This window comes from Chroicocephalus ridibundus, chromosome 2 (assembly GCF_963924245.1).
Source record: "Chroicocephalus ridibundus chromosome 2, bChrRid1.1, whole genome shotgun sequence".
In the NCBI taxonomy this organism is placed as follows: domain Eukaryota; kingdom Metazoa; phylum Chordata; class Aves; order Charadriiformes; family Laridae; genus Chroicocephalus; species Chroicocephalus ridibundus.
Genome location: NC_086285.1, coordinates 167,828,435 through 167,853,269, shown reverse-complemented (window position 1 = coordinate 167,853,269; position 24,835 = coordinate 167,828,435). Strand labels below are relative to the sequence as shown.

The following is a 24,835-nucleotide window of genomic DNA, read 5'->3' as shown; positions in this document are numbered from 1 at the left end:
TAACCCAGGTTGTGCTTGGGCAGGATGTATCGGCAAACTGGTGCTGGTATAGGTTGGGACAGGTTTCTCCCAGCTCACCCACCCTGCAAACCCCATCGTTGGGCATCCCAACTGGCGTGGAGAGCTTGGGAGAAACCTTCAGCATGCATCAGGGCTGAATAAATCTATACGGGACCCAAGGTGAAAATGGAAGAAAATTAAATATATGCCAGTTGGTGGAAGGTGGCCGAGAGCGAACAAGCCCCGGCATGAAGTCGTCCTTTCCTGCTCCCTGCCCTGGGGCTGGCTCCCATCCCTTGACGACTTTTACTCATCCAGCAAGAAAGGTGGCTTGGATGTTTTTTCCCCGGGTGGCGCAACAGGGATCAAAGAGGCTTTCCCGGAGCCAGCCCTGTCTCCAGGGGTTTCCGCTCCGAGCCGCGAACCGGGTAGCATCTTCCCAGGGGAACGCATGACCCCGCTACTCACCATGGATCTCAACACCTTTTTTTGCCTCAAAACCCAGCATTTTTGAGGAAAGCTCATGTTTCTCCATGCTTCGTGAAACCCCTTTGCACCAGCCCATTCCCAGTAGCTTGCAGCAGCTTGAGGATGGTTGAGACGGTTTTGAGGCTCAGCTGTGATGAGGTGGTTGATGGCAATGTGGGCAGGTGAAAGCAATAGACCCACCTGCATGAAGAGGCCTGGAGAGGAATGGGATGGGTGAGGGCTTCAGGATGAGGGTTGTGGGTCACAGCATGCTGTACTTTGCAGGAGCTGGGCTCTATACCCAGTGTCTAGGCTCAGAGACCTCTGCAAATCCAACCGTGGGTCTCCGATGGGTAAGAGGCAGCTGAGAAAGGCTGGGGTTTGGGACTAATTTAATTATTTAATTGCAGGGGGGCTGTCTCCTGGCAAGGCAGATTTTTCTACGCTGTTTTTATACCAGTGTGTTTAGCTCCATCTGAGTCGTGCAAAGCGTTCTGCCCCTAGGAGGTCTCCTTGCCAAGGAGGTGCTGGTTAGGGGTCCTCCTCAAATTCACCTTTTGGGCTAAAACTTCATTTCCCAGTGTGCATCTTGAGCTGGGAGTTTCCAATCAGGGCTGAGGGAGTCTTTAAATAAGCTTCCTGTAGGGGGGCATTGTCATTAGGGAGTTAGTTGGGTGAGGGGTGGGGTCTTCTGCAGCCTGGGTGGCTTTGAGGAAGCATGTCTTGCTGTGCTGAGTGAGTGTGGTCCCACCAGTAGCAGTGAGTGCTCGTGGCTCAGCAAAGGCTGGTAAAATATGGAGGTTTTCAACGTGTTTTCTATACCTTGAAAAGTTTGCAGGGTGTCTCGTGGTGTTCTGTAGCTTCACCTTCTCTCCTTGAGAATTCTCCTTTTTTCCTCAATGGTAAAGGCTTTTCATGGGTGGGGAGCACCTTGGCATTGTTTGAATATGTACTTTGTTTCTTGCACTCTATGAGGCCTTGAGTTTCTGGGGGTAATTGTGATTGATTTTTTTTTTAATTTATTTTTGGGGGTGGGGGTGGTTCTGGCTGCTCCAGCTATGAGAAGGAGAAGAGAGATAATAGCTGAGTGATGGTGGCCCAGCTGCCTGCTTTGCTGGGGAGAGTCAATATCTTGATTTTGCTCTTGTTCCTTTGTTGTGGTATTTTTTTTAATTATTATTTTCCATTGCCGTGGTGTGATTAGGGCCTAGATAATACTTGCTGCATATCCTGGGCTGTTCTGAGGGTGTAAATCCAACCCCCATCTACTTACATGGAGCTGTGAATCCCTATGTTACTGGGAAGGGCTTTGCTTTTATTTTAGCAGCAATTTAATTTTTACCATCTCCAACAGCAGCTCAGGCTTTTCCATTTGATGTTCTACTTGACACTGTGAGTAGCTGCAAATTTTAGGGTTGAGCTGTGGGGTGAGCATCTGTTGGGGTTCCCTCTGAGAGCAAAAGTGGGGTGCTACCAACCACACACTGTCCCCATCTCGTCACAGTGACTATCCCTGGGGACGCTGCATTAACCCCGTGTCACGTCTCGAAGAGCTGGTGGATGACAGAGCCATGGGGGTCTCAAGAGCCAGTGGGGCAAAGACTAGTAGCAGGTGGGTACCGTGAAGCATGACAGGGGACTTTGGGGAGGCCTCCAGCATTATGTTATCATGCTTGCTGTAGCTGGCTCTGTTGGGCAGCTCAGCCCTAAAGTGGCCAGAAGGGAAATCCATCCAAATTTCCTTTTGGGAGCCTTTTTTCAGTCCTGGTGGACCCCAGGGTTAGGTAGTGTGGCATCATACCATGGCTTTTTCCACCACCAAGGGGTTTGCTGCCTGCTTGGCCTCAGTGGGCTGAATTCTCTCTTGTCCCCAGGAAGCGAAAGATCGAGTCGGGGAAGGGGCAGGAGATATCAAAGGCACCCAGGAGAAAGGCTGTGAAGAAGGATCTGGAGGAAATGCCATGCTTCGTGCAGGTACCAGACAAGCCCTTGCCATGCCCAGGCATTGGGGTCACCCGTGTGACTGTCCCCAGTGTTTTGTGGACTTCAAACCCAGTGAATGATCTTCCTTTTTTGTTACACTGTTCTGTCCTGTCATGCAGCCCCCTGCAGTAAAAGGGAAGAAGAAGAAATCGCCAAAGGTCAAGGAGAAACCGCTGCAGGAAAACATCATCAGCAGGTAACTCTTGGCTGGATGGGGGGGTTGATGGTGGCAACCAGGGAGGAGATAGCATCACTGGGGCTTTGTGCCCCCCTATGCTGGGTTCCCCAGTTGTGCATGGGAGTGTTGTGTCCAACTCTGCTATCCTTGGGCTGCTTGGATTATTAAAAAAAAAAAAAAGTATTTTAATTGGGAAAAACTTGTGTTCTTTCTCTCCTTCCTTTTTGGCCAAGAAGCTCTCTAAAGCAAGAGGCTGCAGAAGGGAAAGGTCCCGGCTTAAGCCTGCAGGATGGGATCCAAGCAGAGGAAGGAGATGCATCTGGGTTGGTACGTGGTGGTCTCTGCAACGAAAGACTAAGGAGCACTCATGTGGTTTCCTCTCAAGGGAGCTGTGAGGATGGTGTCCTGTAACTTGTGGTTGTGTGCAAGCCCCTAAAAGGGATCCTTTGAGCACCTTGAATTAAATTAAGGAATAAATTGCCAGAAGCTCAGATGCATGTGGCATCAGGGTTGAATCCGTCACATTTTGGTGTTGGACCAAGAGCATGAACTGGCACAAATGGGGAGCACCAGGACGTGGGTGACTCCATCACTTCTCAAGCACGATGTTGGGATTGATCTCATCCTGACGGTGTCCCGTTCTGAGGCATTTGGTCTTCCCTGCTCATCCCAAGAAGATCATTCCCTGTTCTTGTGACGATGCTGAGAATCCTGGCTGATTCCCCCTACATTTTGCTTTGCCCACATTAATTTAATTGCACTTGTCGTCTTGGTGTGTAAAACCAGCAGAGATGCTTTTTCCCTTCCCCACGATGAGTCTCCACCCCTCCTCCTGCAGTGTCTGAAATGGCAGCAAACTCTCCTGGATGGATGCGATCAGAGCTGCAGCCTTGAAACCCCCCCAAGGCTGCCTGTGGTTGGTGTCCTGGTGTTGTCGGTGTTCCTGGTGCGAGTGCCAGGCATTTGCATGCAGGAATTTATTTTTTTTTTTTGGAAGGTCGTGGCTGGCTGCTTTTGAATTTACCAACCTGATTTCTGACAGTGGCTGAAGGATTGTGAATATGAGAGCAGGCGTATTCCCAGGGAACGAAAGTGTATATTGCCATTACCAACCTATAATTAACTCAAGGTTTTGTTTTTTGCCTCCCCCCCACCTTTAATGAGTTAACCCAGCAGCTTCTCAGCAGCAGCTTTCAAGAAAAAGCCCTGTGTGGTTTTGGCCTCCCTTGAAAGCCTTTGAAAGAGAAACTTGGGGAAGTCAGAATTTATAACGAGAGCCTCAGTGCTTGGCAAGCATCAGGTGAAGCTGGGATGGGGTTTCAGTGCCCTGTGTGGTTAGACGTAGCCTTGCTCAGCCAGGAGCAGAAGAACCTGGCTTCAGCTTTGAAAACAAGCATGCAGTGTGATAATATTTTTGGTGGCCACCACGGGTCAGCTCTTAGGGCTCTGAGTGCCCTCTAAGCTCGTTTTCTTCTACGTTCTGTCCCTGTTTTCCCTATGCTCTGCTTTTCTTTCTCCTTGCCCTCTGTTCACCCCTGTTGTATTTCCCACCCTGTGGCTTTGCCCCCCACCTCTCTCTCCCCCTTGCCATCTGCTACAAGGGTCATTTAATCTTCTAAGGACCAAGCTGGCGTGGATGTACATAAGCTGTCATTTGATGCATCTTTGTTTTGGAGCCCTCCTGTCCCGTCTGCTGTTCTGGGATGCTGTCCCTGATAGCAGCGACACATATAGTGAGGAGGGGTGATAGTTTTCATGTATTTGCTTTATAAAATACCTATTCGGTGTTGTTGGAAGTAAGACAGGGATTTCCCAACCCCATAAAACCTCAAAGCTCTCCTCGTGCTTGGAAAAGCCTGCCATTTTGGGCCCCTGGTTTCTAGCCAAGGTGGCTGAGGATGGGCAAGGTAATGTCAATAGGACATGGGTACTGTGGCCCGGGTGGCTGCAATCACAGGGGCTGGATGGCTGCTTGGGGACGATGCTGCTGTTGGGGTACCCATGCCAGCTAACTTCTCCCAGATCAACACTGCTAATATCTTTCAGACTGAATCAACCCTCCACCAAGGGCCATCAGTGGGGCTGAAAGACTCTTCAAGGTAAGTTGGGCTACTTTTTGAATGGTTTTTGCCCAGAGAAGTGGAAATTTACCCTTTTTCTTCTTGCCATGGAGTTGCACGGCCTTGGTTTTCCCTCCTGTATCACTGAGACCACCCTGCTGCTGATGCCTTCACTGGGGAGCTTGCCACGTCCTGGTACCTTCAGTGATCTTAAAGCTTGCCAAAAACATCACAAATGGAATTTGAGGCTCCATCCTGGGATTTGAGGGTGGAGAGGGAGGCTCCTGGCCCCATCCAACCTCCCCAAGGATGCTCGAGTCAGCAGGGTGCGATTGCTCAGATGCACATACCTACATAAATACAGAGGTAGGCGGTGGGGAAATGCTAGTGGGGACAACCAGCCTCGCAAAGCCTGGGAAAAGGGTGTTTCTTTCTCTCGCCCCATGCTAGATCTGGGCAGAGATATGAAGCTGAATTTGTAAATTTGTCCCATAGCAGGCTAATCCTCTTAGAGGCAGGGGCTTTCATGTCCGGTGAGAGGCCTCTAATAAGACCTTTTGGGGAAGGAGCCGATCCCAAAGAGGTGGTAGGACTTTGCCTTCTGAGTCATGAATCTGCTTGGCTGTTAATGAGATTGGAAGGGCTGAGCATATTTTGCCGAGTTGCTTGCCCTAATGAGTTTAGTGGAGATTGTGTAATGTGTGTTCCGGCTGTGTGGAAAAACCATCCAGCCCCTATTTTTTATGAGAACTTGTTGTCCCCATCCCAAGCAGGCTTGAAGGCTTTCTTGAGCCCTGTGTCGCTCTGATGTCCCACAGCCTGGTAATTTAGTATCAGCCCTAAATGATCTGTTAGAAAAGGGCCAAAAATCTCCCTTTCCCTTGCAGAAACTATGTCTACAGGATGTTTTGGCTAAAAGCAGAAATTGTGGCTCTTCTCTCTTTGTGCTCACCTGGATGTGCAGGAGAGCTGTCACCACCCTCCTCGGATGGAGAAACCTGGCTTACCAACACCTCCCTGGGTGGCATCGGGCAGCTGGCCATGCTTCCAAAGTGGTCCTGCTGAGGGGTGCCAGGAGCAGGGGAAAGGCATGCAATGGGTCTGACCCATGGGCTGGTGCCAAGGGCCTTGAGCTCAGCTCCAAGCTTGCCTGGCATGGGCTGGAGGAATGTGGCTGTGGTTGCCCTGACCTGCTGGCCTGGATAAGTTGGGTTTTTCTGTGGTGGTGCTGATCACAAGCTGGGGGTGTGATGCTCTGCAGCCTGGCGGGCATTTCACTTGGTTGAGAGATGGCCATGACCCAACAGGGACAGCCACAAGTTTCACCTCAACCCTATGTAGATGTAGGCTTGATCTGGCTTGGTTTTAGGCTGTGCTTGCTAATCCCTTGTTAATCTCTTGCTTTGCTTTTCTGGAACATAAGCAACTCAAAGAGGAGGTTCTCAACTCTCTGTTTGGCTTGGAGAAGGTTTGGGAGAAAGTATTTTAGAGGGGCAGGTCAGTGCTTTGTAATGTTTGCAAGTCCCACAGAAATCCCCCAAATTCACCTGACCGCTTTGCTGACCAGGGAAACATTCCTGCATTCCCCACCCATATTTCTGATGGTGGAGGTCATGGATACAGATGCTCGTGGTCCTGCAGCTTGTTGCATTGTTAAGGCTGTGTCCTTCCCTGTTGTACCGATGCTCAGGCTGCCTTCTTGGGAAGGGACTGGGGGAGACTGTCCCTGTAGTCCAAGGAGAGGTGTTCTGTCACAAGGTCTTCTCCTCCAGTGTGTCCACAATGCTCAGCCTGATACCATCTCTGTCCTGCTTTCTGTTGGTGCTGCCAAACGTTCCAAACCTGTCCCCTTCTCTGATCAGAGGTGTCTCTGGGGACACTTCCTTGGGAGGACCTTGCAGTCCTGCTCATGTGCGCTTCCTCATCCTGTAAGCTGCAACCTGGGACCATCCTGTTCCTATGGGGGCCAGTCACTGCTGCTTTGGGATATCTCCATTTGCTGCAGAACCCAAGGTGCTCCTGTGCTCAAAGGGAAACGAGGGCTTGTTTGAGAGCAATCCCCTAATTTTGGCTGTAAGAGATTAAGGCTGCTGCTCACTAATGTGGTGAGAAATGGCTGTGCTTTTTCTGTAGGTCACAGCGCAAACCTCGGAGAGCGAGACCCACAGGAGGATGGCAGCTCTCAGCAACCGAGGCTGGAGTTAGGGTAGGAAAGACAGGGGGACCATCACCCCCCCAGACACAGTCCTGTATGGGGAACATCCCTGAGCACCTCTTCCATGCACCTGGGCTTTGGGATAATCACTCTTCTTTCCCAGCTTCAACCTTTCTTCCCTTCTGGCTTCTTCCCACAGGTCCCAAAGCCAAATGATGGTGTTACTGGTGGGGCTCCATCCTTCTCTGAAGAGCCTGGGGCTTTGGAGATGGGCGTGGGGGTCACTGCTATGAGGGAGGATGAGGAGAAGGAGCTGGACCCCACTGTCCCGCAGCAGGAAGGGGATGCCCGAAACTCAAAAGGGAAAAAAGAAAGAGAGAAGAAGCAAGAGCAGGGGAAGCAGCAGGAAAAGGGATCTCTGAGAAAAAGAGTGAGCAAGAAGGATGAGTTTGACGGAAGCCCCAGGGATCTGATGGAGGGCATCGAGGAGGAGGAGGGTGCTAATGGGAGCAGGAGTTGGGCAAGGGGACAGGGCAGAGCCAAGCAAGGGAGCAGCAGCACCCAGGGATGGGGTGATAGGAAGCAAAAGCAGGAGAAGGGGAAAGCAGAGACACAAAAGAAGGTGAAAACAGAGGGGGTGGAGAAAGTGGGGAAGAAAACAAAGAAGGAAAAAATGTTTGAAGAGGAGCAAGCGCTGGAGAAGACCGATAAGGAAAGAGAGAAAGGAGTGGGAGAGGGACTGGAGGAGGGACATGGGCCGAGAAAGGGAAGTGAAGATGGAAAAAGAGTAAAGGAGGAGGAAGAGGAGGTGGATGAGAAAGGGGGTGAAGGATGGGCAGAGAGCCAGAGCACGGAGGTTGGACAGGAGATGGAGGAGTATGAGGCAGGGAAGGGAGATGTGCCAGGTAAAGCGAAAAAACAGAAAATCAAGGAGAAAAAAACAAAGGAGGAAAATAAAGAGCAGGGGGAAAAGAGTGAAGAGAAGGCCCCAGGGAAAACCCGTAAAAGGAAATCTAAGGAAGAAGGAGAAGAAAAGAACAACAAAAGAGCTAAAAAGGAGGAGAAAGAGGAAGAAAAGAAAGAGGCAGAAAACAAGTGGAAATGGTAAGTGTCCTGTGCTGCATTGGCCTGTGGGCAGGTCTAACACTGATGCAACTGGGGTTTTAGTTTTATTTCTTAGGGTGAAACTGGAAAATTCCCTTTTTATTACTAGTTCTAACTGCTCTGCTGTATTTTTCTTAGGCCTTGAACTCAGCACTCTTGGCAGGAGAAAGTGGGTGAGAGATAAGGGGAGGTCCTGAATACAAAATAATATTAGTACATATTTTTTTTTAATTCTTATAACAGAATATACAATATATATTCCTCCTGAAATGGCTCTGCTGGTGTCCAGGGACGGGAGATGCTTGAGGCTGGTGGAAGGAGATGATCTCCACAACCCCCTGTGATAAAACAGCTTCCAAGACAGCAGGAGCCATATCAGGGACTTGTAAAGGGTATAAAGGAGCTGCAATTTATTTTATTTTTTTCCCTTTGTGGCAGTTTTTGGATGATCCAGGCAAGCTTTTTGGTAGCAGAGCATTGGGAAAGAGTGTATGAGCGAGTCTGATGGATGCTGTATTTTTAAATTTTAAGGTGGCAGACAGTGGTGGCTTTAGCCACTTGGTGTCACTGTCTCCCAGAGCACCCCAATATATGGGGCAGAGAAGGAGCATTTAGGGGGCTGGATGCTTTGGAGTGCATGGCAAACCTGGGCGGTGGGGAGCTGCTACAGTGTTATCCCAGACAGGGATGCCCATGGGTGCCTGGGCCTTTAGGACAGATTTTATGGGGCACAGGGCGGCAGGAAAAGTGGGACTCTGTGGCTTTTTTGCTAAGTAATGCCTTGTTTGGGGGGCTGGAGCCTGGCTTGGAGGCAAGAGGCCGGTAGGTAGCATCAGCTCGATTTGTAGCAATTTTGCCCCGAAACATGTGCAGGACTACATTTCCCATAAGGCTGTGCTGCCTTGGCACGTGGGGAAGTGCCACAACCTGGGCTCCTTGGACAAAAGTGGTGGCTCGTCATGGCGATGCCTTGGGCACCACCACCACCATGCCTCAGTGGGTAGTGAGGTGCCAGGGCAGGATGCTGGGGGTGACCTGGGCATCCACCACCAGCCTTGCAGTCTCTTTGGGTGGTCGGTGGCATGTACCGGCATCTTGCCTCCTCGTTTCTCGGCCGTGGGGTCCGTCCACCCCGTCTCACCCCACTTTGCCTCCGTCCAGGTTCAGGGGTCTGCAGTAGGTGAGTGTGGGTGATGCTCTGCTGGGGTGGGGGATCGCGTGGGTTTGGGAGGAGAATCGGAGCTCTTACAGCATCCCACAAATCACCCTCCCAGCTGCCTGTCTCTGAGATGCTTTCAGCCAAGTTTTCTGTAGCTTTCTGATTATTTTTTTTTCTTTAATATCTTTTCCCCGCCCCCTGCCGTGTTTTCTTGGCACAATGCACCTTTTGATGCAATTGATTTATTCCACCCCGCTTCCCATGCAGCGGAGAGAGGTACGAAATACTTCCGGGGCGCCGCTGAGCGAGAAACACGGCGTTTTTTCCTTCCCTGGCGTGAAATCTTGCTGTGTTTTCCCAGCAATCCTTGCTTTCCCGGTGATGTTGGGGTTAAAGAGCAAGTGTCTGCCTGGCTGGTGCTGAGCCGCAGGGTGCAGATCCCTTGCCGGTCCCATGCACTGCCATCAGCAAACGCTTCTCCAACCCCTGGTCTGGGTTATCTTTCTTAAATGTTATTCCTCTGCTCTTAAGGGTGTGTGGTTTCATTCTCTTTTCCCCCTCTTTATTATTTTTTTTTTTTTAAACCATCATTTCTCAGCTAAGGCTTGTGGTGACTTTAAAATCCTAATTCCTCTGCAGGGAGGAGAGGTGCTTTAAGATTTTATTTGCATTAAGATCATAGGTATAAATAGTGTGGCGTGGTGGTCTCCTAGCTACAAATGTTGGTGTGAGCTTCTCCTCTGGAGCTTTTTTGTGTGGTTTTTTTTTTAAAAAAAAAAATAAAAAAATGCAGTGAGGTCTGGGGAGGGAAGGGATGAGTGTTTTAGCCCTTGCAGCCTCTTTGGTGTGAACTGAGCAACCTTTGTGGCTCAGCGGTGGGGTCTCTGTCCCTGTGGATTTGGCTGACCCCTCCATCCTTTGGCTCTCCCCCTGCGTTTCCCCATGTCACTGCACTGAGCCTGTCCCCTTCCTCAAGATACCTTTCCCTGGGTTGCATTGCAGCCTTCCTTTTTTGAAAGCATGGGGAAACTGAGGCAGTAGCAGAGGCGACAGGGTTTCACCCAGGTTTTGTGGCAACCCTTGCTGCTCACAGAGCATCTCCCTGGTGTGACTCTGGGAGAAGCTCCCAGACCCCTGGGTGGGGTTGCTCTCACTGGTCCCTGTGCATCTGTCCCAGGTGGGAAGAGGAGAAGAAAGAAGATGGGGTGAAGTGGACGCAACTGGAGCACAGAGGACCCTACTTTGCCCCCCTCTACGAACCGCTGCCTGATGATGTGCAGTTTTATTATGATGGTACGTCTGCCTTTTGGTGGGACCTGGGGTGTGAGTCCTCTGCCTAGCTAAAGAGACAGTATCTTCTCTTGTATGGGGCAGGGGGAAGTGTTGCAGAACACAAATTATTAAAGGGCCTAAATATCCCACTGTATAAAAGCCTGAACCACGGGTTAAAGCTGGAGGGTTTTGCAAGTGGTAGGAATTATGGGGTTATTGGGGAGCTAATGAGCCCCTGACAGTTGCAGGGTGCTTCATGCATCCCCTCCGCTCAGAGCACCCTGAGACAGGGTGAGGGTTCCTGCAGCTGGTTTTGGGATGCTGTAATGCAGCCATGTGTGGTTCTGAGACTTGCACGTCTTCTCGCAGCCTGTCCTGGCTGCAGGACATGCAGTGGTGGGGCTGGACCCTGAGTTTCTTGAGGGGAAGCAATGCATCATGATGTTGTTGCCTAAAGTCCTTGTGTACCTCTTGTAAAGATGGACTGGAGACAAAAAACCCCAATATTTTCTCATTAAGATACCTTTTTGGGTTTGAGCTTTAGGTCATGGTTTCCCTGCAAGCTGGAAAAAATGCGATTTTTGCTTTTGAGAGCTGCAGTTTGCTTGTCCCATGGCCTCTGTGACTGACACATCAGTTGCCCTCCAAGACATTGCTGGATTACTCCAAGCTCTCCGTCACAGCTTCCCATGTTGTCCCCAGGGCCACCATGCATTGCCTTACAGCAACTCAGTGCATCAGTGAAGGGGCTGAGAGATCGGCAGGACAGATCCAGGTCTCTGTTGTCCTCCTTGGTTTCCCACTGTGCCTGCTGGGCTGTTTTCTTCCCGCTCCCTGAACTGTTCTCTGATAGAACAAGGGGAGGAGGCAAAAAGTACCTTGGGACTTGATCAAGGGATGCTGGAGATCAAAGGGGACTTCAGTCCCATGGGGTCTTGGACTTCCTCAGCCATCTCACTGGGGCTTGCTATTCCTTGTGGGGTTTTTACAGAAGGTAAAAAAAAAAAAAAAAAGGCCAATTTGAGAAATTAGGTGTCTGGCAACGCTGTCACCAGAGGGCACTGCTGGGACATAGATGGGGCTGTCAGAGACTTTTTGCATCTATGAGGAGGATTTGGACCTGCTGTCTGCCCTCTGAGATGTTGGAGACCCATCTATGTGTTCTGTGCATTTGGGGTGATGGCTTTGGCCTGGGATCTTGGGTGATGTTGGCTTGTTTGCTAAAAGGTGGATAAATAATAGGTGGATTTTATTCCTGGATAAAAATGTGGTTGTGGACAGGCAACAAGACTGAGTAGGAAGGGCCCACAGCTGAGCTGGTGTATGTAGATTGTCATGGGGCTGCTATGGGGCATGTAGATTGTCATGTAGACATGTCTACTGCTATGCAGATTGTCATGGGGCTGTCATGGGGCTCCCCCTCAGAGGAGGCTGAGGGGAGACCTCATTCCCTCTACAACTACCTGAAAGGAGGTTGGAGAAAGGTGGGTGTTGGCCTCTTCTCCCAGGTCCTTCTTCCAGGACCAGAGGAAATGGTCTGAAGTTGCATCAGGGGAGGTTTAGATTAGATATTAGGAAGAATGACTTTACTGAAAGAGTGGTCAGGCACTGGCACAGCCTGCCCAGGGAGGTGGTTGAGTCACCATCCCTAGAGGTATTTAAGAAACATCTAGATGTGGCACTTCAGGCCATGCTCTAGTGACAGAGATCATAGGGGGGTTTTTTTTGTGTGTGTGTATGGTTGGATTCGATGATCTCAGAGGCTCTTTCCAACCATGAAGATTCTATGATTCTATAAGGCTGTGACCCACCGTGCCCTGGAGTTCAGGTGGAAGTCAGGAATCCCAAAAAACAGAGTGCCTGGTGCAGGCAGGATTGAACCATCCCCTGGAGCTCTGCAGGGAGCTTTTCCTGCAGGGTGCCTAGAAAAGCTATTTCAAAGTCTCGGTTTCCTAGGAAGAGTCAAGTTGTTCCTTGGCTTTACTGAACTTCAGTGCTCTAGCCAAAAAGCTCAGGAGAGGATGATGGCTTTGCTACCTCCAAGGAATGATCCAAGACCCACTGGACAACCATGAGAGGCTCTCGCATCTCTGTTGCACAAATCTCAGCTTTGAGCTTCCCGCGATTGCTCCATCTGCATGGGAAAGCATTTGAGATGAAACCTCTCTGAGTGGGGTCCTGGCTATTCAGCGTGGTCCTGAAGTGATCATGGTCAGAAAGCAAACCTTTCTGTGTTGTCCTGTGGAACCATTTATTTGGGACTTGTCACGGCATGGTGTCTGCTGAAAGCCCTGTGTCTCAGTGACCTTAACGTAAATCAGGATTTCCACTCTCCTGGAAAAGAAAATGAAGTGTGTGATTGCGAACGGGCCACAGTAGCATCCTGCTGTGTCAAGTGCTCTGAGCATTGATCTGCAGATGAGGTTGTGCCTGGTGCAGAGGGGTGCTGAAATCTTGCCAGTGTCTGTTCTCACCCCTTGTCCTTATTTTGGTACTGTGGTGAGCATGGGTACTCGCCGAACAACTGTCTGTGGCTGTGGGGTTGGGCTGCCCCCATAACCAATGCTAAAGGTCCTCTTTCTTCCTAGGCAAACCCCTGAAGCTGAGCCTGGCCACAGAAGAAGTTGCCACCTTCTACGCTAAAATGCTCGATCATGAATACACGACCAAGGAGATCTTCCAGAACAACTTCTTCAATGACTGGAGGAAGGTACCTTCCCTGTGAGGGATTCCTTGCTGTCCATCCTCTGCATTAAATGCTCAGCATTAAACCTGTCATCCCCAGGCTATGGTGTGGGATGGAAGGGATGGGGTTTCTTTGCGGCTAAGTTCTTTATTTTTAATCCTATGATTATGAGATTCTAAATGATATGATTTATTTCCTTGCTTCTTGTGGGTTTGGGCTGGGGCTTGCTGTCTGCAGCATCCTTGAGGGCTTCTCATTGGCACTTGTGCTCCCTCTGAGGTTTAGTGATGCTACTAAAAAGCAGGTGCTGGGTCTTGCAAACAGCTTGACAAACACTTTGGGGCATGTGTCCCTCTGAAGGATTAACCTCACAGTCCCATAGCGCCACAGCTCAGGCCCCAAATAAAAGCAAGACCCCTACTAGGGCAAGTTTATGTGCTCCCAGGTACCTTCAGTGCTGCTTCCGCGGGCTGCTTGTAGTCGTGCTTGCAGACTGCTTGTTTCCACAGCAGAGGTTAGAGGTTGCTCCACCCGAGAACTTGCTGCGTTTTGCTTCTCTGTGGGTGCAGGCTCAGGTGTCCAGAGGCAACCTGGCCTCCTGCCATGGCAGCTTTGTCTGCCCTTGGGTGGATGTGGCCGGGAGAGCTGAGAGTGGCAGTTTCTTTCTGATTATTTTTTTTTTTTTGAAGAACTGGCATATGGGTCTCCATTTCCTTTCTGTGGAAGGGGGGGATAGGCAGCAGCTCTGTGTGGAGTTGGTTTTGCCTCCTGGCTTTACCCAGCCCCTCTTATCTCTTGCTCAGGAGATGACTTCACAGGAGCAGAAGATAATCAAGGACCTGGACAAGTGCGACTTCAGGGAGATCCACAAGTACTTTGTGGACAAAAGTGAGGCACGGAAGGCACTCTCCAAAGAGGAGAAGCAGGTGAAGACTGTTTCCAATGATATCTGGGACTGGCTGATATGTTTTGGAACCAGCTTGGGGTATTTTGGCTACTACTTGTCTGCTTTCCTGGTGTTATGCCCTAACCTAGGACTTCTTTGGACCAACTCTGTCTCCATGACCATCACACCTCTCTTCATTAAGTTTATCTGCAGATGCTGCAGGTTTCATGGCTTTGCAGGGTACCAGTCATCCTTGAACCATGGTTTGGCATCCTGTCCACAGGATAGTGGACCTTGCTAAGGGGCTGGTGGCACACAGGCTTGTTCGATTAGCGTATCATGCTGGGACAGCGTTACTGTGAGGGTTTGCAAAGGGGGTGGAGATGCGCCATTTGTTGGGAGGGGGCTTGGACCCATGTTCACCTATTCCTCCAATCCTTTGAGCTCTGCCTTTCCAGCCTTTCTTTCTCCAGGGAAAGGAGGGTAGTGATAGGCAGGTGTGAGTCATGGGGTTTTGGTTTTATCCTGTGGAATGGTGCTTGTTTCAGAAACTGAAGGAGGAGGCGGATAAGATCCAGGAAGAGTATGGGTACTGCATCCTTGATGGGCACCGTGAAAAGATAGGCAACTTCAAAACCGAGCCACCGGGGCTTTTCCGTGGCCGTGGTGACCACCCCAAGATGGGCATGCTGAAGAAGCGGATCATGCCGGAAGATGTTATCATCAACTGCAGCAAGTGAGTTGCCTTGAGAAGAGCTGAGTTCGTGGGGCTGCTTTTGGGACTGGGGTGAATGGCACACCTCCTCTACCTGGAGCTGCTGTGGGCTTTTATCTCCTACAATCACTGATCTGCACACCCTGAGGCTCGACTTCACTGGAGCCCTTCTGTCACCTTCTAGTTGCCTTCAAATGTCTGTTTTGCAGTTAGATCTGGCTTTTAGTTTCTCTGTGGAGGTACAGTGGTCAGGAAGCTGGTCAGCAGCTTCCATCTCTCACTGGTGCCCACACTGTTCACCTGACATCCACTGCAAATACTGCAGTACTCCTATGGCCTACTTGAAGAAGGGACAACTCTCTACTCCTTCTCCTGTGCTCCTCTTCCAAACAAGCCATTCCTCCTCATTTTATGGCTCCCTCGTGCTGGCTGGAAACATCAGGATACTCACTGGAGGGAGGAAAAGTAGCGATTGGGTTAAGAGCATTTGCCCTCTAAGTTACATGAGTTGCATTGGTCTTAAACCACCCATGTGAAGACCTTGTGGCCTTGATTCAAAGCACTCCCCACCAGCCCAGCAAGTTCTGCTGTTGTCCCCAGCGTCCAAATGATAAGGACCTGGCCATGTTGTGGAGCAATTTTGGGTGGGCTGTATGTTTTCTGTAAGTAATGCTGCAGTGTGGTGACCATCCTTGTCTCACTCTGAAGAAGCAGTTGAGTTCAACGACCTCTTTCTTCTTTATGGCCTGAGGGCTGTAACTGTGCTCTGCCCACAGGGACTCTAAGATCCCTGAGCCTCCAGCAGGGCACAAGTGGAAGGAGGTGCGCTTTGACAACACGGTTACCTGGCTGGCCTCGTGGACAGAAAACATCCAGAACACTTTGAAGTACATCATGCTGAACCCCAGCTCCAAGCTGAAGGTTGGAGTGATGCTGTTCAGGCAGAGCTGTTGCCTGTTGGGCCATGGGCTTTCTGTCAGGTGGAAAGATCAGGGGAAAGCAGACATGTGGCACATCGACAAAAATGTAATTGTGTTTTCTCTCCCCAAAAAAGGGGGTAAACTAAATTAATTGGTGCGCAATTGAGTGGTGAGGGGACAAGAAGATGTGATTGTTAAGTATCAAGCCTATTCCAGGGGGATGGAATGTTACTGTCAGAGCCATCCCTGTGCTGTGCTGCTCATGTTCTTTCCAGGGAAGGGTGTTTAAAGCCTGGCAGGGGCTGAGAGGGTCCACATGGACCAGAGTTTATGGGGTTGAATTCATTTATGCCAGTAAATATAGGGTTAGGGGGAGGTAGGATCACCATCTGTAGTACTATGGGAGGGAGGGAGTGAACTCTCTGGAGAGGGAAAGGTGATTTAAAGCTATTTCTAGTCCTCAAAGCAAATAAGGACGCTGGATAGAAGTTGGGCACAATTGAGCAAGTGCATTGTGTCAGTCCACGCTGGTGGTGTCTTGAGTAGCAGTGGCCATGGCCATGCTGCGCTTGACCACTTGGTTTCTCACTTGCTGTGTCCTGGCTGCCAGCTGGTGGAAGACACCACCAGACTGTGAGCAGCTCAGACCTGGGATCCTGGCCAAGTCGAGCACAGCCAGCAGAGGGCACAGAAACCCTGGATGAGCTGTTTCTGCTCTGAATTTTCCACTTCATGGATTTTTTTTCCTCAAGAAAACAATGGGGTTTGAGCAGTATTTAGATGCTGGAGGGGTGTTCCCAGAACAGGATCTAACTGGTAGGGATGGAAGGAAGATGGGGCACTGGGTTTTAGCCTGTCTTTTCAGGGTGAGAAAGACTGGCAGAAGTATGAGGTAGCCCGGCGCTTAAAGGATGTTGTCCACAAAATCCGTGCTCAGTACCGAGCCGACTGGAAGTCCAAGGAGATGAAGAAGCGGCAAAGAGCAGTGGCCCTCTATTTCATTGATAAGGTATCTGTAGCCTTACCCTAGCCCCCGGGTCCCCCCATCCCTGGTGAGGTTTGGGCTTAGCTTACCTGATTCACCCCAACCCATAGCATTTTTTTTGTGTCTGCTGGTTGTAGTAGCCAGGGCTGTTCCTCATGGGGCATCTAGCAATGACCATGGAGGGTGGTGACTGCTAGTAATTGCTGATGCTTGTTTGAGGATGCAGTTTTGTGGCAGTGCAGGAGCTGTACAGTCCTTCCTGGACTTTACCTGCATTTGTGTCTCTGCATGATGTCAAAGCCCCCACTGGAGAGCTGGATAACTTTATTCTGGGGGGATATTTTAGGGTTTCTTAGGCAATGAAATGATCTCCTGCTGGAGGCGGTCACTGCTTGGTTTCCACCAGGGTCCCAGTAGCCATTCAGTGAGGTACTGTCCTGAGGAAGCTTTCTTTCCCCCCCTTCTGGTGTCCACGTCCATTTTAATAACCTTGGAAAAGGGAATTGATGTGGGCTGGGATGGATGGCTTGCTGTCTCCTTCCAGCTGGCCCTGCGAGCTGGCAATGAGAAGGAGGAAGGGGAGACTGCGGACACAGTTGGCTGCTGCTCCCTACGCGTGGAGCACATCAAACTGCACCCCAAGCTGGATGGGCAGGAGCATGTGGTAGAGTTTGACTTCCTTGGGAAAGACTCCATCCGTTACTACAACAAAGTGTCGGTGGAGAAGCTGGTAAGTGGGGCAGAGATGCAGGTAGCGTCCGACATGGCAATTTTGTGCTGGTTAAGCACTGAGTGAACTGAGCCACCCAGCTAATCAGTCCCAAATCTGCACCTGAAACCTCTTGCAAGGATGCCTCCTGTGCTATAACACCATGATGGCAGCATGCACATGAGGCACAATAGTGCTGGGTGATGAGGATATGCACATGCTGACCCTGTCCTGGAGAAGCAGGAGAAACTTTGGGATAGGGCTTTCAAGGTTGTTCTAGCCCATGAGCTTTGAGAGAGAAGTCCTGCCTTCTGCTGGAGCACCCCCGGTTGACTGGTGGGCATTAGGACTTGAGCTGTCCTCATTGATATTTTTTTTTTTTTTGCTTTGCCCACGAGATAGATGATTTTAATGATTGTGGGGAAACTGGAGTGCCAGAAATAGGAGAGATGAGCGAAAACCAACCTGTGGCACCAGTGGTTTTCAGGTCCCAGTGGCAGTCCATGAAGTTGAGAAGGTTGATGGTGTGTAGTACACATCCTGCCATGAGTTTGGATCAGAGTCTATTTGGATGAGGAAGCAGATGGAGATGAGGGAGGCCCCTGACCAGGGCCATCCTTTCCTCTTCTTTAGGTGTTCAAGAACCTGCGGCTGTTCATGAAGAACAAGGACCCAGCAGATGACCTCTTTGACAGGCTCAATGTGAGTTGTCACTTCTAAGCTTTTGAAACAGCACTGGTAGGCCAGAGGGAGTAGAAGCTAACCCATGACACTCCTGTCCAACCTGCAGGCTCCCAGGCTGTGGTGCTGCATCAGTGTGATCCTTTACTCTGGTTTTAACTATCTCCCCTCCAGAGACACCACTGTAACTGTTTGAAGACCCTGTTGGGAAGCTGTGATTATTATTTTTTTTTTCCCCCATACTTTTTCTGCACTGGTAGCATCCTTGCTTCTCTGAATGCAGGCTCGCCTGCCTGCCTGCACCCATGACTAACCCATGTCCCTGCTAAGGAGGTGGCTTTCTGCTCCTTCCCTCCTCTAACGCATCTGCTTGGGCTTTTTTTAGCCTGGGAAGGTCTGCCCACGCATGTGTTGCTCGGGGCATTGCTGGAGGTGTCAAACCTCAGCTGTTTGACGCTTTCTCACCTCACCGGGGCTCGGCAGAAGTGTGAGAGGCTGGCGGAGCAGAGGGACACTGGAGAAATGTGCTGCAGCCTTTCTTCTCGAGCTACTCCCCTGCAAAAACCTCCTCGCTCCTCTTCGTCAGTATAGGACATGGGGTGCTGCCACCCATGCTCCCCCTCTGCATGCATCCCCTATAAAGCCACTTGCCCATCTTTACTCTGGAGAAGCTGCTCCTCTCTGGTTATTTAGGATTTATCTGTGATAGACTTTCTTGGTGCAAGTAAGACTTCCTCCAAACCCCAGATGACTCTTAACATCTTCTGTTTCCAGTCGAACTGCAGCCCCATGTGCTCCATAGAACAGAGATATCAGATGTGATATGGGATGCAAGGTGTGTCCTCTTGAATGTAGATGGGCAGACATTGTTGACTTCCAGAGAAATTCTTTGTGGGTTTAGGTGGAATTTGTGCCAGTTTTTGGTAGACAAGAGCCTGACCAAATGAGGAGATCTGCAAGCTATGAAAGAATTAATGCCTAATTTCATTGCTTAGGCAGAAGATGATTGAGAAGCAAGGGCTTCATCATCCTGCTTTCGCTTGTTCTTTTTTCCTTCCCCCTTTCCCCCCACCCCCCGCCATATTTGTCCTGTCTTCCTTCCTCCAGACATGCATCTTGAACAGACACCTCCAGAGTCTGATGGATGGTTTGACTGCCAAAGTCTTCAGGACCTACAATGCTTCCATCACCCTGCAGGAGCAGCTCAAGGCACTCACTAACTGTGAGTTACTAACAGTGTTTGTGGTATCACCGGCTGCATTGTGAGGCCAGTGGGCTCAGCAGTGTCCATTCATTGCCTTGGGGTCCCTAGAACTGCTTGCCTCTCCTTGGCAGGTCATGCATCATGTTGTAGGGCGGTATGTAACTTAAGGGAGAATGCAGTGGGTTGGGAACCATGCAATCATAGAATAATTTGGGTTGCAAGGGACCTTTGACAGTCATCTAGTCCAACCCCCTGCCATGAGCTGGGACATCAGGGAAGCTGTGGATGCCCCATCCCTGTTCAAGACCAGGCTGGATGGGGTTTTGAACAACCTGGTCTAGTGGGAGATGTCCCTGCCCATGGCAGGGTGATTGAAACAAGAGGATCTTTAAGGTCCCTTCTAACCCAAACCATTCTATGATGTTCAACTAGATCAGGTTGCTCAGAGCCTCGTCCAACCTGACGTGGAATGGTTCCAGGGATGGGCCATCTACCATCTCTCCGGGCAACCTGGGCCAGTGCCTCACCACCCTTGGCATAAAACATTTCTTCCTTATATCCAGTCTAAATCTTCCCTCTTTTAGTTTAAAGCCCTACCTCCTTGTCCTATCCCAACAGGCCCTGCTAAAATGTTTGATCCCATCCTTCCTGTAGCCCCCTTTAAGTACTGAAAGGCTGAATGCTAAGTGAGAAATAGTTACCTGCTCAGTGGTAGTCTAACTGCTGAAATACTGTGAGTATTTCTTTTTCTCCCTTCCTTGCATTACTGGTTGATTACATTATTTTTGCCTGCCTTGGATACATGAGTGATGAGGCACAATATCAGATTCAGTATTACTCACCAATTTTCACAACCGGTATTGCTCTCCCCTGAGAAAGGATGGGAAAAGCAAACAACTTACTGTTGTTCTGGGCTGTTCCCTGCCTTCCCCAAGCCCCGGAAAGGAGACATAGTGATGCTTCCATTTATTTCCAGCTGAAGACAATGTTGCGGGAAAACTCCTCTCCTACAACCGAGCTAACCGAGCAGTGGCCATCCTGTGCAACCATCAGAGGTCTACACCGAAAACCTTTGAGAAGTCAATGCAAAACCTCCAGGCCAAGGTGAGACAGACCAAACTGAGAGCCCCTAGATCTGATCTCATCTCCGATCTTTTTCAGGGAGGGGGATGGGGAGAGGTAGGGTGAAATAACCTGATGCCTAAAGAGATCGTGTTGATCAAGCATGGCAGGGAATGAATGAGGCATAGTGGCTTTTTTTAATCAGTACAGAGACATCAGCAACCCAGGGGTGGAGAGCGATGGAGTAGGCTCAAATGCTGGCTGAAGCATGCTTGGCACAGGGTTCGGGGTTGTGTTTTTCATGACTTGGTGTCTTCAAACCAAGCTGGGTGCCTTTTGCAATGGCACAGCTTCAACACAGTTGGCTTGGAAGCAGGAAAATTAGTTTTCCCGTCTGGCTGTTTGCAGGAGGACCAGCTGAAATTTCATGGGTCTGCTATGGAAATACTTCCAACTACCATTTTTAGGTGTCCTAAGCTTCTGTTCACGCTCTACTGGTGAGCTTGGAACTTTGCAGAGGACTCCAGCGCTGTCATGAGCCAGTCAGTGTCGGGCAGTTGCACAAGATGAACAGATAAGAACTGCAAGTGTTTCTGGCATCCCTGTTGTAACGATTTTTTGTAAGATGCTAAGAAATGCCTGAGCTTCAGCAGATACTGCAGGGGCAAGGTGTTGGCTCTGGACTAGGGCTGGTGAGAAATTGAGGAGTGATGTGGCAAAGGAAAGGGCGAGAGGGAGGCAGCTGAAACCTCCAGGGAGGACAGGAGCATGGGCTGACTTTGTATATACCTTCCCAGATCGATGCCAAGAAGCAACAGGTGGAGGAAGCCCAGCAAGAGCTGAAAAAAGCCGAAGACGAGTTTGAAGACACAAAAGATGCCAAAGCAGAAGCGTGAGTGACTCTTCCTTACAATCGTCTTTGGCAGAGGGATCTCTGTGCAGAGGGTCTGCAGATGGGGATGGTGTGGTCCAACACCCTACGTGCAGCTCATCAGAACAGAGATGCCCGTGTTGGGTATTAGGTGCCATGGCAGCCTGGCAGATGGGTGGAGGCCTTGTGGAAGATTCTTTGCAGCAGTAGGATTGCAAAGAGCTCCTTCAGGGGAATTTATTTGTGATAGGACATACCTTACTGAATACTGAGACTTCAACCCTTGGAGTTATCCTACAAATGCCACGGTGCAAAGGTTGCCTCGCTTGCGGTTGGAGCTGGGGACACACAGACTGGCCTTGATGCATGTTTTTCTTGTGGGGTGCTTCAGTGGTGGATTGTGGATCTCTGCAGTAGTCATTGCTTTGGGTCTGTCCAAATTTGTCCCTCCCTCCCAGAGCCCAAATGTGACTTGCTGCCCAGAGACAGGAGGGATCTGGAGGAGAGAAACAAAGCTTGTGTTTTGTGTTTTACTTTGAGTTTGCTTGTTTTCTTCTCGTGCCCTGTGTTGATGAGATGCAGAGCAGGTTGTCAGAGATGATCGTTGCTCATGGAGCCTGGATTTGAGGGAGATGGTCTTTGCACGCTGACTTTTCTGCTTGCCCAACCGGGGTAGTAATAACACTTTTATAAAAGTGACTTATCAGGTCAAAATACTTTTAGAAATAGGTTACTGCTGAATGGCATCTTTGACTCTGTCATTCTGGAGTATTTCTAGGCTCAGGCCTTACAGGACTTCAGATGAGTGTAGAGACTACTCTGAAGTGAAGCTCATTGGCTTCCCATCGTGTTCCCAGGCAACAGCAGACCAGGAGAACTGCTCTGTATTTTACTTCTGCTGCTTCTTTTCCGCTTTAACGTGCTGCCTGTGTTCTTTCCTCTGCCCTCAGCAATGTGGAGAAGAAAAAGAAGCTGTTGAAGCGGCTGGAAGAGCAGCTGGCCAAGTTGAATGTCCAGGCCACAGATAAGGAGGAGAACAAGCAAATAGCTCTGGGCACGTCCAAGCTGAATTACCTGGACCCCAGGATTAGCATAGCTTGGTAAGTCTTGGGCATGTTATGGGGAGATGTTCCTCTAGAGACGTGCAGATCACCTAGCGATGCCTCAGGAGGGGTATAAACACACCTGAGCCTTTTGGGGGGGGAAAGGAATAAACTTTATTTCTGCCCAGAGGAACCTGCCCAAGACCCAGAGTTGTTGAGGGAGGCCAGCAAAATCCAAAGCTAAGGCTTCCATTGCTGCAAATAACCGTTTGCAGGATGTTCCCTCTGGGTTTAGGGCAAGAAGGGGTCACTGTGCATATTTTTATCAGCACAAAGTTAATTTCTTAAGGAGCTTGGGGGTAAAGGAGTTTGAATGGGTGAAAGATGCTACACCCTGAGCAGAGAGGACCATGGTGGTGGGAGCAGAGCAGGATGGGTAGCACATCCCCGCTGCTCTTTTGTGGTTTGTACAGGTGCAAGAAGTTTGGTGTGCCCATCGAGAAGATCTACAACAAGACACAGAGGGAGAAGTTTGCCTGGGCAATCGACATGGCCGATGAGGACTTTGAATTCTGAGTGCCTTTCACGTTATGTGGTGCTTTTTTGGTGCTATTGGAAGGCTTTATCTTTATGTGCCACTGCAGTTGTTGCAGGGGTGGGGCTAGGGTGTTGTCTAATGAAAGAGTTTGATACGGGTATTTTGTGCCTTTTGTTTGTATACAAAAGAAAACACCCAGTTTCTACTTTAAACAGGTACGTGTGACACTCATCCTGCCTGCAGTGACTTTGATGTGAACTTTTAATGCCTCTCCAGAGTTGCCAAGTGCTTTGGATATTTTCTTTCCTCCTCCAGAGTCTGGGAAGAAGATTGAATGAGAACCTTAATTGTGCTGATAAACAAGATTAGATCTAATCCTCTCTCCTTGATGTGTAGTGGAGCTGTGCTGCCCTTTTCAGGCTCTCTGAATTGGCTTGATGGGGAAACATAAGGCAATCACAGCACCGAAACAGGCAGCTGTGGTGTAAAACCTGGGCTTGGGTCAGGGATGCACTGGGAGGAAGGGAAAAAAATCTCAGGATTTTACATGTCAGGGTATTTCGTGCCCTTTCACCTCCAGGAGAGGAGAAAATCGTGCAACTGCACAAACCGAAATGGAAAAATGTTGTGGGCGGGAGCGAACGTCTTGGCAGGAGAAGGAGGGAGGGGAAGATACTGGATTAAAAAGGCAAGTTCCACGTGGAGGGCTGAAATTCACCTTGGCATGAGCAAAGTGTGTTTTAATCACCCCTATGTGCTTAAGCCTTGGTCTGGGAGAGGACGCCTCATTTGGGGACATACTTTCTTTCCCCTACTTGCTTCAGTTGTCTCTGGCTCAGCTCACTGTATCCGTCGCAGAAACTAAACTGTACAGTCCCACATTTAGCACTGGGGACAGGATGATGCTGGCTGTGGGGCTGGATCAGGCTCCAGTGGGATTTGAGTGTGCTGGGGAGTGGTACCAATCTTACTGGAGCTGTGCCTGCATGGGATGACAGCTTCGTCACCGGGCTGCATCCTCCCTGCTCTGCTCCCACTGGGTATGGAGCAGGCAGGGACCAATAGGATAAACTGCTGGTGGTTGCTGCCTAATTGGCTGCTTTTCAGAGGAAAAAAAAAAAAAATAACAACGATATCAGCATGTACCTGGCAACAGTTACCCTACATACCAGTGAGTCTCAGGTGTAAGCAAGCCGTTGCGTTGGCAGCAAAGCCTTCTGGCATCTCAGGGCTGATGTTCAGGTCGCTGTAGTCCAAAGCTCTCGGTGCTTCCCATGTGTTCATTGACAACCACTTGTTCTTGTGTTTAAACTGTTGCTATTTTGGTTGGAAGTCAGGTACTTGAAACGCATTTCATTAAAACTGGAAGTGACTTATTTATTTATCTTTCTGAGTATTGGTGACTGGAGGCTTTTTGCAACTCCTCCAGGATGCAGTTCTGCTGTGAGCTGATGTGCAGAGGTCTGAGCCGGGGCTCGGTCTCTATAACGGGGTCCGCGTACCCTCAGTTGTCTGCAGGGGATTAGTCTTGATAGGAAATCCTTTTGCCTTCAAGCAAAGAGCCTGCCTGCAGATCTCAAAACCCATTTCTGCTTGGTCCCTAAGGGCCCGGATGCAAAACAGAGCCACCAAAACTGGATTGCCGCAGGATAGCAGAGTCGTGACAAATGTAAAGCAGCATTGGCTTCATTTTCCCCCTTTATCTTGCATACGCACTGGGGTCTGCTCCACTGCTTGGCTGAGATGTGGCAACTTATGAAACTCCCAACTGGAGTGTTTCTGCAAGACCCAAAAGCTCATTTTGATTGTAATGAGACAACTGACCCCTAAAACAGGGATCTAAATCAATCTGAATTTTGGCAAGATTTCTTTTTCTGGCCAAGGTAGACCGGTTATCAGCTGCACAGTGAACAGGAGCTTGGCATGCCTTGACCCCTATGTTGGATTTGTGCCTGTGAAACAGGGGTAAGCGGTTTGGTCCCAGTGGATGGAAATGTGTTTGTGGTTTCTTTTTCTGCCCACCCTGCTATATGCTTTCTGGCTTTCAAAAGAGGTTAAAGTGAATATTTTCCACTGACTGTGATGGAAAGTTTGTTCCATCCCAAACAAGGGAGTAATTGTAGTCTAGCCCCTAGTGAAACAGTGCTCCTGTTTTC

The 24,835-nt window shown here is 49.8% G+C and overlaps 1 protein-coding gene across 3 annotated transcripts; it reads left to right on the top strand.

Moving 5' to 3' along the window:
* Nucleotides 1–8,864: 8,864 nt before the first annotated feature.
* Nucleotides 8,865–24,055, top strand: TOP1MT (DNA topoisomerase I mitochondrial). Of its 3 annotated transcripts, none has more exons than XM_063327646.1 (14): nt 8,865–9,128; nt 10,285–10,400; nt 12,968–13,089; nt 13,869–13,991; nt 14,500–14,687; nt 15,443–15,587; nt 16,452–16,595; nt 17,116–17,301; nt 17,914–17,982; nt 19,069–19,183; nt 20,142–20,269; nt 21,025–21,119; nt 22,049–22,198; nt 22,615–24,055. In XM_063327646.1, the coding sequence occupies exons 1-14, from the start codon at nt 9,031–9,033 to the stop codon at nt 22,715–22,717; spliced, it is 1,782 nt and encodes a 593-aa protein (XP_063183716.1). In that variant the 5' UTR covers nt 8,865–9,030; the 3' UTR covers nt 22,718–24,055. The 3 variants fall into 3 exon arrangements, with proteins under 3 accessions (XP_063183716.1, XP_063183717.1, XP_063183718.1); XM_063327648.1 differs by lacking the exon at nt 8,865–9,128 and adding an exon at nt 9,488–9,639; XM_063327647.1 differs by lacking the exon at nt 17,116–17,301.
* The last annotated feature ends 780 nt before the right edge of the window (nt 24,056–24,835 follow it).